The sequence below is a fragment of the Anguilla anguilla genome, chromosome 7 (assembly GCF_013347855.1).
Source record: "Anguilla anguilla isolate fAngAng1 chromosome 7, fAngAng1.pri, whole genome shotgun sequence".
NCBI lineage: Eukaryota > Metazoa > Chordata > Actinopteri > Anguilliformes > Anguillidae > Anguilla > Anguilla anguilla.
In genome coordinates this window covers 19,667,435-19,681,353 of record NC_049207.1, presented here as the reverse complement: position 1 = coordinate 19,681,353, position 13,919 = coordinate 19,667,435, and the positions used below count along the sequence as shown (strand labels likewise).

The 13,919-nt window shown below is 44.9% G+C and overlaps 1 protein-coding gene across 1 annotated transcript; it reads left to right on the top strand.

Annotated features, from left to right (window-relative positions):
* Positions 1-145: 145 nt before the first annotated feature.
* On the top strand, positions 146-13,597 carry elp1 (elongator complex protein 1). Its single transcript, XM_035424670.1, has 37 exons — positions 146-263; positions 757-911; positions 1,299-1,451; positions 1,579-1,660; positions 1,895-1,975; positions 2,121-2,206; positions 2,496-2,595; positions 2,731-2,821; positions 2,928-3,051; positions 3,184-3,277; positions 3,610-3,840; positions 4,905-5,075; positions 5,190-5,274; positions 5,385-5,546; positions 5,964-6,070; positions 6,333-6,436; positions 6,648-6,701; positions 6,959-7,064; positions 7,503-7,618; positions 7,973-8,046; positions 8,156-8,234; positions 8,357-8,436; positions 8,630-8,767; positions 8,877-8,962; positions 9,068-9,216; positions 9,436-9,559; positions 10,007-10,104; positions 10,322-10,517; positions 10,908-10,969; positions 11,477-11,539; positions 11,686-11,746; positions 11,854-11,967; positions 12,233-12,344; positions 12,636-12,763; positions 13,013-13,164; positions 13,251-13,329; positions 13,428-13,597. The coding sequence occupies exons 2-37, from the start codon at positions 762-764 to the stop codon at positions 13,493-13,495; spliced, it is 3,960 nt and encodes a 1,319-aa protein (XP_035280561.1). The 5' UTR covers positions 146-263; positions 757-761; the 3' UTR covers positions 13,496-13,597.
* The last annotated feature ends 322 nt before the right edge of the window (positions 13,598-13,919 follow it).

Below are 13,919 nucleotides of genomic sequence, written 5' to 3'. Positions count from 1 at the left end.
ACTAGTTAAATCTAAACATTAGTATGGTTATTAGTATACTGTCTCCACTCTCAACCCTGTTTCTTCCAGTTAACTGACAGCATTGAAACTTCGCTTGCAGTTCGCCTCCTTGCCGGACGAGGAAGCCGTCGCACCGCTCCGCAATTACCGGGACACAAGGAGAGGTTAGGTTCAAAGTTGAAGAGGTTGACAGCGTGCTAGTTGTTGCTTTTGTATTTCTGAAATCAGTTGCTACGTTCGGGAGGACTGTGTTGCGTGTTAAGGTAAAATAAATAAATAAATAAAAAAGCTGTATTATTCAAGAAAAATCGCATACACGTGTAGTTTGCGTTCAGTCAATCACAGGGTGTCTGTTGATTGAATGTGGATAATTAACATGCTGCGTGGCTGACACAGCTATCAGTAATGGTTGCTTTGTTATTATACAGCACGTGTAGTTATTTGACTCTAGGTAGTTAGTTATATGTAAATACATTCTTGCCAATGACAATGACACGTTTCTGGAAATTGCTGGCAGCTTATCAAGCTAATTGTGTTCTTCTACCTAACGTTAGCTAGCCAAGTTTTCTTCAAACAAGATCGTTCTCCCTTGCTAGCTAGCTAGCTAAATCACGTTCAGCTAGTTGGCAAAAACATGAGAAAAATCGATCTCCAATAGCATGTGGTTGCCATGCTAAGCGGTTAATGAGCAGAATGACATTATGAAAAAAGTGTGTGTAGCTAGCTAGCTGTGTCATGGGCAGTGTACTTTCATAGGTGCGATGCGGAATCTGAAGCTGCTGAAGTGCCAGCGCTGTGCAGAACTGCAGAGCCCGGGCAGTCCTCAGTTTTTCTCGGTGCGGACCGACACAGGCACCATCCTGGTGGCCTCCGAATACGGCATCACAGAACTTGATCCCAGAGCTGGTCAGGTCGGTATATCGTCACATATGCGTCCCCCATTACAACGGGTGGCTAGTATGAGTTGAGAAAAGGTTGGCCTTATTTGACAACACATTTCGAATTATGTTTGGTGGGTCCACTGTATCGTGCGGTGGCTCTGAAGTGCAAAACACAAAAACAAAAAGAAAACGCAAAAACAAAAACTTTCGGCCCTGAGGTGCAGATGCAACATACAAAAACAAAAAGGAGTCGTCCTGAGGTGCATATGCAACATACAAAAACAAAAACGTGCAGCCCTGAAGTGCAAAACACACTGAAGTGTTTTACACTTCAAAGCCACCGTAGGTATCGCTATGTGATCTTGGGTACCCTAATCAGTGAAACACGTATAGATGAATCTGTGCTCCCTCCTGTAGGTAGTGAGTGAAGTGTCTCTGACAGCTGAGAACTATCTTCCCGAGGATGGCAGCGGAACCGTTGTCGGAATCCAGGATCTACCGGACCAGGAGTCCGTGTGTGTGGCCACAGCCAGCGGAGATGTCATCCTCTATAATCTTAACTCCGGCCAGGTATCCAGAGACATACTGTTAAAATTTGTAAACAGTTAGAAAATACTTGGTGTGTTTCCTGATGTGGTTTTTGTATAGAAGGAAATGTATCCGATGGAAGTCTCTGCACGTTTTGTGTATCTTTCAGCTGGAGTGTGTGGGCAGTGTGGACAGTGGGCTGACTGGAATGAGCTGGAGTCCTGATCAGGAGCTGGTCACCCTCACAACAGGTCAGCATCGGTAACCAAGTACTGCAGCACCTTACTTAAATGCTCAGTAGTGAGAACAGCCTTGTTGTTGCTGTGTTTGGCTATTATGTTTTTTATTCTTTTTTCTGTTGAAAGAAATTGCTTTCCTTTAAACACTTTTTATAATCTGTTTGTGGTAGCTGTTTTTTGTGTGTAATTTAAATGAGTTATTACTGTGGTATTTTGTAAGGTGAGCTCTTCTCTTTGGACCTGTAGGTCAGGAGACCATTATCATGATGACCAAGGACTTCGAACCCATAACTGAGGTTGAGATCCACCAGGATGATTTTGGTGAAGGTGCGTCATGTAGACTCTGATGAGCAGACATACAGTGGTAGACAACGGAGAATCCACCATCAGCGCTGGTTTTCCCTTCTGAAAGAGCGATTCACATTTGACCCGTTTAATTTCCATCAGACTAAGTGTTGCATTCTTCTGTCAGGCAAGTTTATCACTGTGGGCTGGGGGAAGAAGGAGACTCAGTTCCACGGTTCAGAGGGCAAGCAGGCTGCCCAGCGTAAAATAGTGGTAAGCCTTCACCTTACAGAAATCTTCTCCATCTATTAAAGGGCTGCTTGGTTTGCACCAGTGTAATGCGCCCAGATGATGTTTATAAGATCAAATTAGTCGGCTGTCATTTCACTGCAGTCATATTCATGGAATGACTCATTTCACTGTTCACTACAGTTTTTTTGCATTGAGGCATATTGTGTTTCATGAAGGGATTGTTCGTGGTCTTTCTGTGTTCTTGTCTTAGTTTGTCTCTCTGATGCGCTGCTGAAGGGTTAGTGTACATTGCTCTCTCTTTCTGTGACAGGAGATCCAGCCCGCTGTACCGTGGGATGATCGGAGGCCCCGAATCTCGTGGAGAGGGGACGGGCAGCTCTTTGCTGTGAGTGCTGTGTGCCCACGGACAGGTGTGTTTTTGGACCTTTTTACAGGACCTCATTCTTTAAGGAATTTGCAGGGCAGGGACGTGTTTTAAAACGCAGGATAAAAAATTTGTATAATGTAATGGTGCTGAAATGGGCTAAAGATTAATTTTGTTTCAGGTGCCAGGAAGGTAAGAGTGTGGAACCGGGAGTGTGTTCTGCAGTCCACAAGCGAAGCCATCAACGGTCTGGAACAGTCACTGTGCTGGAAGTAAGGTTTTCACCTCACATTGGTAGTGCCAGATATGAGTGGATGACATCAGACTTTAAACTCTTTTAGTGCTCTGAATCTGAACCAGGAAGTGCTTCTGTTTTAGGCCTTCAGGGAGCCTGATTGCATCCACGCAGCGGCACCCGAACAAGCATAGCGTGGTTTTCATGGAGAGGAACGGTCTACTGCACGGAGATTTCACTCTGCCTTTTGGCAAGGAGCAGGTCAAGGTAATGCAGTGCTGAGAGGATTCTGCTTGGTGTTATCTGTTATCTACCCAGAGCTATGTGTAGCATTCCTACTATGCATGATGTCATAAGGGACCTGATTGTGATTGGCTGCCTGTCTCTGCTTTGTGTCAGGTGAAGGAGCTGCTGTGGAACAGTGACTCAACTGTCCTGGCTGTGTGGTTAGAAGACATGAGCCCTGGGGAAGATGGACAGCTCAGCACATACAGTGAGACCGGTTACTCTCTCGTCCTGGGATTAGATTATCAGGGTTTTCAGCAACTCCACTACTGTGCACTCCAGTTTTAGATAAGATTTACAGTTTAAAAATAAAAAATTAAATCATGCTTGTAGATTGTTATGCAGTGAAATTAATGTAGTTTGAGAATACGTCCAAATCGGACTTTAACACTTTATTGCTTTTATTAAGATTGTATAGATATATAAAGCATTAATTAATGTATTTCATTCGTAATATTACCGTGGTTTTTGAGGTCTCAGGCACCAGAGAGGATTTAAAGACAACTATGACCCCCGGGGTTGGTGCCTGTGTGTTGACAGTTCAGTTATGGACAGTGGGGAACTACCACTGGTACATGAAGCAGAGCCTGCACTTTGGGAAAACCCTGGCGAGGGCCCCAGCCTGTATGTGCTGGGACCCTGAGCTGCCCCACCGCCTGCACCTGCTGACCCGCGGCTGGACCAGCCTCACCTACGACTGGGGCTGGAGCACTGAGCGCAGCCTGGGGGACGACGACCATGACAAAGGCAACGTTGCTGTGATTGATGGAGGTCAGAATCAATAGCAACTCAAGGGTCTCGTTCAGTTTGCATAGCTTGCCTATCCATTTCTGCAGTCGTTTCACAGTGAATTGAATTTGTTCAAAGAATTTGTTGCTTCACAATGCCTCAGTCTGGTTTTTGTGCCTTTTGTCACTTCACTTCGTCACCTGTCAGCAGTCGTCGCGCTAGCCCATGGAATGGTGTGTCTTTGCAACACAGGACATTTCAAACTTGGCGTTTTACACCAATTTACTTGCATTTAGATATATTTTTGCTATAATATGCCAACTCAAAATACCGCAAATGTTGGTCACTCATAATTTTATTATAGCACTTGAAATAGATGCAGGATCAAACAAACTACAAATAATGTTTTGGCCTTCTGATCTAACCTAATTTTTGCCACATTGGCTAATAATATATTTTTTTAAATATGAGTAATTTTCATTTTAATGTTCTCATGTTGAGCAAACTAAAGCATTGTAGGCATAAATACATTTTTGTCCAGGCCTGTGAAACAGTGGGTGGGCTGACTTAGTAGGTTTTTCGGAATACATTTATGTGCTATGCTTCCTTGGAGCTATCCTACAACATTATCGTGTTCCTAAGGCAATTTGTACATTGTCCAAACTATTCTTCACTACTTTGTGGCGGTACAAAAAACACTATCATGTAAATACTTTTTTCTTTTTTAAATCAATATTACAGCGAGGCTAAGTACACAACAAGGAGAGCACAGGCTTCATATATACTTTGCGTAGGCAGAATATCATTGGCTATACAACTTTAAATGGCCAACGATTTTTGTAAAGAGACTTTTTGTAAAGATTTTTTACTTACGATATCTGTACTGACAAACAACCCATGAACTTACAATACAGTAGCTTTAATAACCACATTGGTAATATTTCCACAGCAGGCATAAAAAATCTGGTTGTAAAATCCTGTGTTAATGTGACCACTATATCAGTGGGTTGATGCATTTTTTGAACATGTGGTTAGGTGTAAGTTTACTTAATATGAGAATTGGATGATTATCATAGATGCTGAACAGGAATTTTGATGAATTGCAGACAAGGTTCTGGTCACAACGTTCCGCCAGTGCGTGGTTCCCCCGCCAATGTGTGCCTATGAGCTCCAGCTGCCTGCTGCTGTCAATCAGGTGACCTTTCACCCTGAGCCCAAGAGGACCAATGACCTGGCAGTACTCACAGCAGATGGGCGTGTCTTTGTTTATGGAAAAGGTTAGTACTGTGAAAACGAAATACCTGGTGAGAATTCTTTGAATGAAAGGCATTCTCCTCCCTTCCCTGTGACAATGAGTGTATTTGTGTGTGTGTGTGTGTGAATTTTTGTAGAGATGGGAAACCAGAGTGATCCTGCAGTTGGACCTGCTGGATTCAGAGTCATTGCACAGAACCCAGAGCTGAAGAAGACCTACAGGTTTACTTTGTTCTGATTGTGAATCCCGTGGGCATTGTTCCTGATTTTGTTTGTGAGGGAACGTGGTGGTTGAATTTCATATTTTGGGTGTTTATCTTTTTGTGGTGCAGCATTGAGATGGATCAGGAAGAGCCCCTGGCGCTTCGCTTGCTCCTCTGGTTGAAGGATGACACCTTCCTGGCAGTGGGGTGTGGAGAACGGCCGTCACAGTCCCACCTGCTTATAATGGGACCCTCAGGGACCCATAGCCCTGAGCACAGACTGGAGATCAGGTACTTCATGTTCAGACACGCCATGCAAGGACTCTAACAATAAAGTACTTGAAAAACATGACCATACAACAGGGCTATGGGCATATCATTGGGCTCATTATATTTTCATGCCGTTATATAGACTTGCTTCTGTGAAATCAATGCGCATTTGTACATAGTAACACCGTTCCTATGATTCGGTGTCATACCATTTCATATTATTTCCTTTTTAACAGCTTGTTGTTCCCCCTATTATTTGTTTTCTTCTTCATTTGGAATGTCCAGTCATGTTTGTAGGCTTGTTCCATCACTATAAGGTCTTTCGTTCAGGGGAGTGAAGATTAGCATGATGAGACTGAGAGGAAGTGCTTTAGCTGGACAGGCCTCCCAACAGCCCCCACACACTGAAGAAAGTCACCTTTTTGTTGGCATCCCCAGGTCATGTGTCCAGGTGGAAGGTCATGTGATGAGCATGTGCCACAGCTCCAGGACTGGCACGGTGGCCCTGCAGCTGGAGGACGGGCAGATCCGGAGGTTCTTGTGGGGTCAGTGATTCTCTGATGTGATACAGAGTGGGCACTAGGACAGGGCGAGTGGCTCTGTGTGTGTGTCTGTGTGTCTGTGTGTGTGTATGTGTGTTTGTGTGCTGGTGCACAGATTCATTCCTGGGCCCTCGTCCACCTGCAGCAGGACCTGTGGGGCGGGGACGCACAGCTGAACTATGAAGTGCCAGGTCCTGTGTGTGCGTATGTGCGCTTGTGTCTTTGTGTGTGTTTGTGCATGTGTAAGAGTGTGTTGTGTCCACAGACTCCTCTGAGCCCGCGGTGGTGGAATGGCATAACTCCAGTGGCAGCGCAGTTCACTTCCCCCTGCCCTGTGTGCAGACTGCCCTGGGTACTGTTGCTGGGGAGGTATGCAAATGGCACAACCTTAGTTCTGCATTAACCATGTATGGGCACGAAGTGGGAAAACAACACGGCATTGAAACTATGGAGACGGGCATTATAAATTACAATAGAGTTACTGCATGATATGTATCATGACCTCATGATCTCTGTGGAGAAAATTCTAGATTTATTGTTTTCTCAAGCCTAGCTTCATGTGCTTTCTGTGTTTCAACAGGAACATTTGTTTGGCCTCACAGACAGATCTCGCTTCTTCGTGGGTGACACAGAGGTATATTCCCTGGCGACTTTCTGTATTCTTACCATAACTGTGCTTTCAAGTCAGCTCTCATAGCCTAAGACTCTGATGATCAAACATTTCTCCTGTGTGTCTGTAACAACTCTTTCCCAAGACATAATTCAGGCATTGTGGCAGCGAACAACATTACTGAGTTCTGGAATGTTCTGTATAGATTGGGTGATTGCTGATTGGCTGCACTGTGGAGGTTGACTTGTGAGACTGCCATTCATTGTGCCTCTTCCCTGCAGATTGCTTCCAACATCTCCTCCTTTGTGGTGTATGATACCTTTCTCCTGCTGACCACTCACTCGCATACGTGCAGGTGCCTCAGTCTGAGCACGCTCACAGTGAAAGGTAATGGTGTTGTCTGATGGACTTCTTTAAACGGTACCAATGGGTGGTTAAGACAGGGAAAGTACTTGGTTAAACATACCAGCAAAGTATGGGTCCAGACAAACAATTCTGTGTTTGATTGAAAAACAAACCGATTTTCTGCAGTTAATTTTGTTCCCCGTAAGTGAGAAATATTAAAAATAAAAGTATTAAAATTAATTAAGGTTAATTTTAATATTAGTAAATTTTGATTATAGATTGGAACAATGGGGTACATGCCTGCTCGCATCCATATTCTGTACATGTTGCATCTTGGGGACTGTAATAAGACCTCAGACCTACTCACTTTTTGTCTGATCAGTAAAGAAAACCTTAGAACATTCAACATTAGAGCCCAGACAGAGCTAGCTGCACACCCAAGCAGTCCTGATCTTTATACTCTCCTAATCCATTCCTCAGGACTGCAGGCAGCTCTTGTTTCAGACGGTGGGCAGAATGACGAGACGCTGCGGAGGGTAGAGAGGGGCTCCCGCATCGTCACCGTGGTCCCCCAGGACACACGGCTCATCCTACAGGTCAGCTGTCAATCATTCAGCCTCCTGGCGCCAAGTCTCTTATTTCTTCTTTGGGCACACAAATCTCTCACAACCAAACATCCTATTAGGAACCTTTGCCTTCATATGGCGTTTCACCTAAACATTAAATTTTCTAAAACAAGACAAACTAGTGTGACTGAGAGACTGACACATTTCAGATTGCTCTTATGGCCAGAGGTGAAAGGGCTCATTGCTTACACTTATTTCTACAAAGTTGAGGATGTTGATTAAACATTCAGTGCATGACCACAGATCATAGAATGGGAATTTAGAAACTCAAGAGCTTACCAGAGAATGTGAGTTACATCTTTCACGTAATGGTGCGCTTTATAGATGCCTCGAGGGAACTTGGAGACTATCCACCATCGAGCACTGGTCCTTGCACAGGTCAGGAAGTGGCTGGACAGGTGAGCTTTTGGACACTTTTACAAAATGTCACACCCATAATTACATCATAATACAAAGTTCATATCATTGGCCCATTGGAATTGAGTGATACCTGTTACTCCCTTGTAGTCTTAAGTTCAAAGATGCCTTTGAGTGCATGAGGAAGCTGAGAATTAACCTCAACCTCATCTATGACCACAATCCCAAGGTATGTGTGTGTCAGTACTCACCTGTTTCACTGTGCTTTAGCTGTGATATCATTCATGAATCCTTTTAATCTTCAGTGTGGGCTCTCGGGTGATTGTGTCCTCCTTACCTTTTCATTGTCAGGTGTTTTTGAAGAGTGTTCAGACGTTCCTCACACAGATTGACTCTGTCAGTTCCATCAACTTGTTCCTGACAGAGCTCAAGTAATAATATTTCACTTCTCTTCACGTAAAGAAATAGTTCTGGTCCCACCAGAGACAGGTGTAAATGAACTAAGATTTCTTGTGTATCAAAAATAAATTTACGATCAATATTATTGCCCTTCTTACAAAGGCAAAGGGTGTGGTTTCTATGTTAGTGACTATATTATTAAAATTGTGTGTTTCCCAAATTCAGGGAGGAGGACACTACCAAGACAATGTACCCATGTCCATCTAATACCGCTGCCCAGGCTGGGCCAGGGTGTTCTGGGAATAAAGTTGACATTGTATGTGATGCTCTCAGGTCCACTATGGAAACTGAAGACCCTCACAAGTTAGTATCCTACACTGAATGAATCTTACCTTATTATTCATAAACTGTGGATTTAAAGTGTAGAGAATTCATTACTTTGATCCATGTGTTCCTTTTTACTTTTGCCAAGGTACTGTCTGTCTATTTTGACTTCACACGTGAAGAAGACCACTCCAGAACTAGAAATAGCTTTACAGAAAGTTCATGAGCTTCGAGGTAAAGGTGGCTGCCTTTAAGAAATGAAAGCCATAAGAGAAGTTCTGTGTTGATAGCAAGACTATGTAACGTGTGTAATGTGTGTGTGTGTGCTTGTATGTATAGTGAACCCTCCAAATGCAGAGAACTCTGTGAGTGCAGAAGAGGCCCTGAAGTACCTTCTGTTCCTGGTCAACGTGAATGAGCTCTATGAACACTCACTTGGCACTTACGACTTTGACCTTGTTCTCATGGTGGCTGAGAAGTCTCAAAAGGTGGGTGATGGTCCATTCTGCCCTCAGCACCTTTTCTTCTCTTTCTTTCTGGATGCAGTTGGAGAATGTACACCTTGCTGTATTGAGAGGTTCCTGCAATAACAAGTAGTGCTCACTAGAGTGTGCTGGGTATTCAAATTCAGAAAAGTCAGCACCTGTTATACTGTTATTTTATGGTTCTGGTTGTTTTCTAACTTGCTTATGGTCCTGCATCCCTAGGACCCAAAAGAGTATCTGCCTTTCCTGAATGCCCTGAAGAAGATGGAGCCCAACTACCAGCGGTACACCATTGATAAGCACCTAAAGAGATACAAAAAGGCTTTGCATTATCTCAGCAAGTGTGGTGAGGATTTTATCAATTCCAAATAATGCTCTTCATTATTTCTGGGGTACTACAGCAAGATGCTGTTAAGAAATCTATACTGTTCTGAGAAGAGTAATGTAGTACACCCTGGTTAGTTGAGCAAAATGTGAGTATATTATATGTATAGAGTATTACTCTAAACCAGGGGTCCTCAAACTTATCCAGAAAGGGCTGGTGTGGGTGCAGGCTTTTGTTCCAACTGGGCAGTTACACACCTGATTCTACAAATCAAGGTGCTTAGCAAAGATTCCAAGGGGTTGATTAGTAGAATCAGGTGTGTTACTGCTTGGTTGGAACAAAAGCCTGCACCCACACCGGCCCTTTCTGGATAAAATTGAGGTCCCCTGCTCTAAACTGTCAGTAGCCTGTCTGAAAAAGTGGCTGGGTTTATCTCAGACATGCGTTTGATGTGCTTTAATAATGTAGGAGAAGAGCACTTCACCGAGTGTTTGAACCTGGTGAAGGACCAGCGGCTATACAGCGAGGCCCTTCGTCTCTACCCGTCAGATAGCCCACAGTACAAGGTAGGCCAGATTCATCAGTACACAGAGGCTATTGCCGCATTCCAGACCCCCCAACATTATTTAATCCTCTTATTATTTCGCACGTCAGAGACTAGGGGTGTCGGTTTATAAAGCATTCTGTCTGAGATTCATAGTGCCCTAAAAGCCCTGTAATGCTAATCACTGATGTAATCACTGATGTTGCCATAGTGCTGACCTCTGACCCCTCTGTGTCCAGGCCCTGAGCTGCGCGTATGCGGAGCACCTAGTGGAACAGCAGCAGGCGGAGCAGGCAGGGCTGTTGCTGTGGCGATGTGGAGAGACGCCCCGTGCCCTCCAGGCCTTCGTCAGCTGCAGCAGCTGGCGGCACGCCCTCTGTGTGGCCGCCCAGATCCCCCTGCCCCCCGACCAGCTGCTCGCCCGAGACCTGGCGGGTATGATGCCTGATAAGCAGATGCCTTATGTGTAAAGTACATACTGTCTCACCTGTAGTGGCATTTATAGTGAATTATGTGGGAACATCTCTATAAGAACTGCTCCAACTACCATCAAGGTAGTAGGACCAATAAAGACTACTGGTGTGTTCAGCTTCCAAAAATAAAATTGGAGTGTGACTGATTGTAAAGGTGACTGTCAGGCTGCACCCAGACAGACTTGTAATTAAGTCAAGGCAGCAGTTTGAGCCACAGCCCTCCTGTTGAAACTCTAAACTGGATGACAAAGAGGTCACCCATAGAATACCACTTTAAAGCAGACTGAGAGGAGTTCTTTTCCTAAACTGTGACCATGAGCTTACATTTTCACCCCTCTGTTTGTTGTTCCAGGGAAGTTGATGGAGCTCAGAAGATACACGGAAGCAGCCCTACTGCTGGAGCAGTATGCAAAGGTATCGTGCATTCTAAATGGAATGCTCACCAGACCTGGGTCAAATACATATTTGTTTTGGATTCAAATACTTTTCTGTGCTCTGTTGATCTTGCCTGGTGTAATTGAGCCTGCCAATATGAGCAGAAGGCAGGGTTTGCACTTCTTGAGAGTATTTCATTGGTAATGATTCCAATACACCAGACAAGATCAGTAAAGTATAGAAAAGTATTTGAATCCTAAACAAATACATATTTGACCCAGGTCTGATGCTCACTATGAATGACCCATTCTACTTCCTCCACCACATAACAGGTTCTGTGAATGACCCAGTCCACCTCCACCCCCACATACCAAGCTCTGTCAATAACCCACTCCACTTCCACCACCACATACCAAGCTCTAAATGACCCAGTCCAATTCCACCACCACATAGCAGGCCTCATGCAGGAGGGTCCTTTTCGTTGGTGGACTGGTTGGCGTTAGGGTTAGGCAGGTGTTCTGAGTGCCATGTGGTGCTGTGTTGCAGGACTGTGAGGAGGCCATATCCGCCCTGATCACAGGTGCAGCCTGGGAGGAGACCCTCAGACTGGTGAGCCGAATTCCACTGCTGCGCTATATCCAGATGGTTGCTAATGCACTGTGCCCAAGGTTCTTAATCACCACAGCCAGTCAGGGTACACAAAGAGATCATGAAGGTGATCTGCTCACTGCAGTTCTCTATTCTTTCATATGTAGATTTACTTGTACAACAGACAGGACATCATTGAAACCAACTTGAAGCCAGCACTTCTGGAAGGTAAAAGTGCTTAGCATCAGCCACTGTGAACATGAGAATATCATTCAATGCACACACACCAGCTCACCAGAATTGTGACCTATTGCTTTTGTTTCTTTTTTATTCAGCATACAACAATCAGTCTGTGTTCCTCGAAGCCCAGAGGACACTGTTCGTACGTCACAAAACCAGACTGGGTGTAGTCCGGGAGCTGAAGGAGAAGGCCAGACTGGAGCTCTTGGGTAACTGAAGACATGCAGCATTATTGCATGTATAAAAGTAGCACTAGAAACACACACAGAGTATATACTATGTAGTATATATGAACAAAGCACAGACAAAAAACAGGTCAGTGCGCTGTATGTAGTCCAATCCATGGTCTGGCCTTGTGGTCTGTCCCTTTGTCGGAGATGACAGTGCTGATGTAGTATAGACAATACATAATATGGGCAGTTGGACATGTCAGACAGACACATGGCTGTAACTCTCCTGCTGTTGTGCGCCCAGACGAGGATGCCCCGGACTGCCCAGACGCCGAGCTCTTCTCTGAGTCCAGCAGTGTGATGACTGGCACCAACGCCAGCTCCAAATACACCCACAGCAACTCCCGGATCTCCTCGTGAGTGACGGGCCCTTCCCACCCCATTCAGTCCTCATCCGTCATTCTCTGTGATGCTGTTACCATTACATTCAGACATTCTCCCATAGGCTGAACAGTCCCTAGACTCGTCTTCAAACACCTGTGTGCACGTCTCCATAGGTAAATCATCAGGAAATGTTGCTAGATGACTAAGCGTTCTTTTAGGATCAGTGCTGGCCGCACAGTGTAGGAGTGGGAGAATACCACAGATAGCATGAGCATTGCTGTATCCCTGTTGAGAGGGGGCACTGAAACGACAGCTCTCTGCAGGAGGTCGTCCAAGAACCGCAGGAAGGCGGAGCGAAAGAAGCACAGCCTGAAGGAGGGCAGCCCCCTGGAGGACGTGGCCCTGCTGCACGCCCTGGCCGAGATCATTCACCATGTAGACGGGTTGCAAGGTCTGAGCAGTGCACAAGCACACACATGCCACATGCACACACTCACACATGCGCGCACATGCACACACTCACACACGCACCCACGTCCGATTTGGCCCGCCAGCACCTTCAGGACAAGCCCAGATTTCAGTTTTTTTGAGACGCATGTCTGTAACTTGAGGCATTGTAGGCAGTAAATGTGTGTCGATCACTGCGTTGGTTGGGAGTGTGGGTCCTGTGTGACCACAGCTTCTGGCTCTGCCCCTGCAGAGGAGGTACATGGTCTGCTGAAGGCTCTGGTGTTGTTCGGATTCGACTCCCAGGCTGGGAAACTACAGCAGGACTACGGGGAAGCTCTGCGGATTATGGAGACGGCCATCCCAGAGATCTGGCAGGAGGACCGGCTTCAAAGTCACGCCCCTGTAAGTCTCCATGCCAACACCACACCCCCACCGCCCTGGGAGAACTAAACCAAGCATAACACTATTCCTTATTGTCTCTTCTATAGATCACAGGGCCTAACTCCACAGCGAACAGCATCACCGCATCATATCAACAGCAGAGACCAGCTACAGCTATACAGCAAGGTATGCACAGCATAAACACCACATTTGGACTAGGGTAAATCTCAGATCCATGCCCCTATCAGTAGTTATTAACACAGTGTGTCTATCTTTCTCTCCAGATCCAGAGGTCTTCATTCCTCCAAAGATGAAGAATACTGTCAAATGGAAGCTTAGTATTCTTAAGTAGTTATGACTGGTTAAATGGATTTATGATATTCATTATATTAACAATATTTGTGTTTTAAAAACGGCATGTGAATAAAGGTTATATTTTTTGTAATCTACAGTGGCCAATCAGAGATGAGTTTAACATTATGCCCACGGTGTAAAATTGTATGTTTTTATTTTTATGTATCCTGTGTTTACACTATTATTTTGTGCACTATTTTAGGCACGTGGCAAATGATACACAATACTAGTGTACTTCTGCCTTTGCTGTGTTTGAAAAGTTTTGGAGAACCCAAAATGTGGTCAAAAAAGTAATATATACAAAGATGGCCAAAAACACTGGAGTTTATTAGAGATGACAAGTTTGCCTTAGGAAAAACCGCAATTGTCAAAATGCTTTTCTTACTGTTACCTGTTTATACATGTGTGGATGGAACATTTGG

What these genes read in the sequence shown, in the direction of transcription:
- elp1 (XM_035424670.1), top strand. Translation starts at nt 762, where the DNA reads ATGCGGAATCTGAAGCTGCTGAAGTGCCAGCGCTGTGCAGAACTGCAG. An exon ending in GAAAGTTCATGAGCTTCGAG is followed by an intron (nt 8,963 to 9,067) that starts GTAAAGGTGGCT and finishes TTGTATGTATAG; the next exon opens with TGAACCCTCCAAATGCAGAG. An exon ending in GAAGCCAGCACTTCTGGAAG is followed by an intron (nt 11,747 to 11,853) that starts GTAAAAGTGCTT and finishes TTTTTTATTCAG; the next exon opens with CATACAACAATCAGTCTGTG.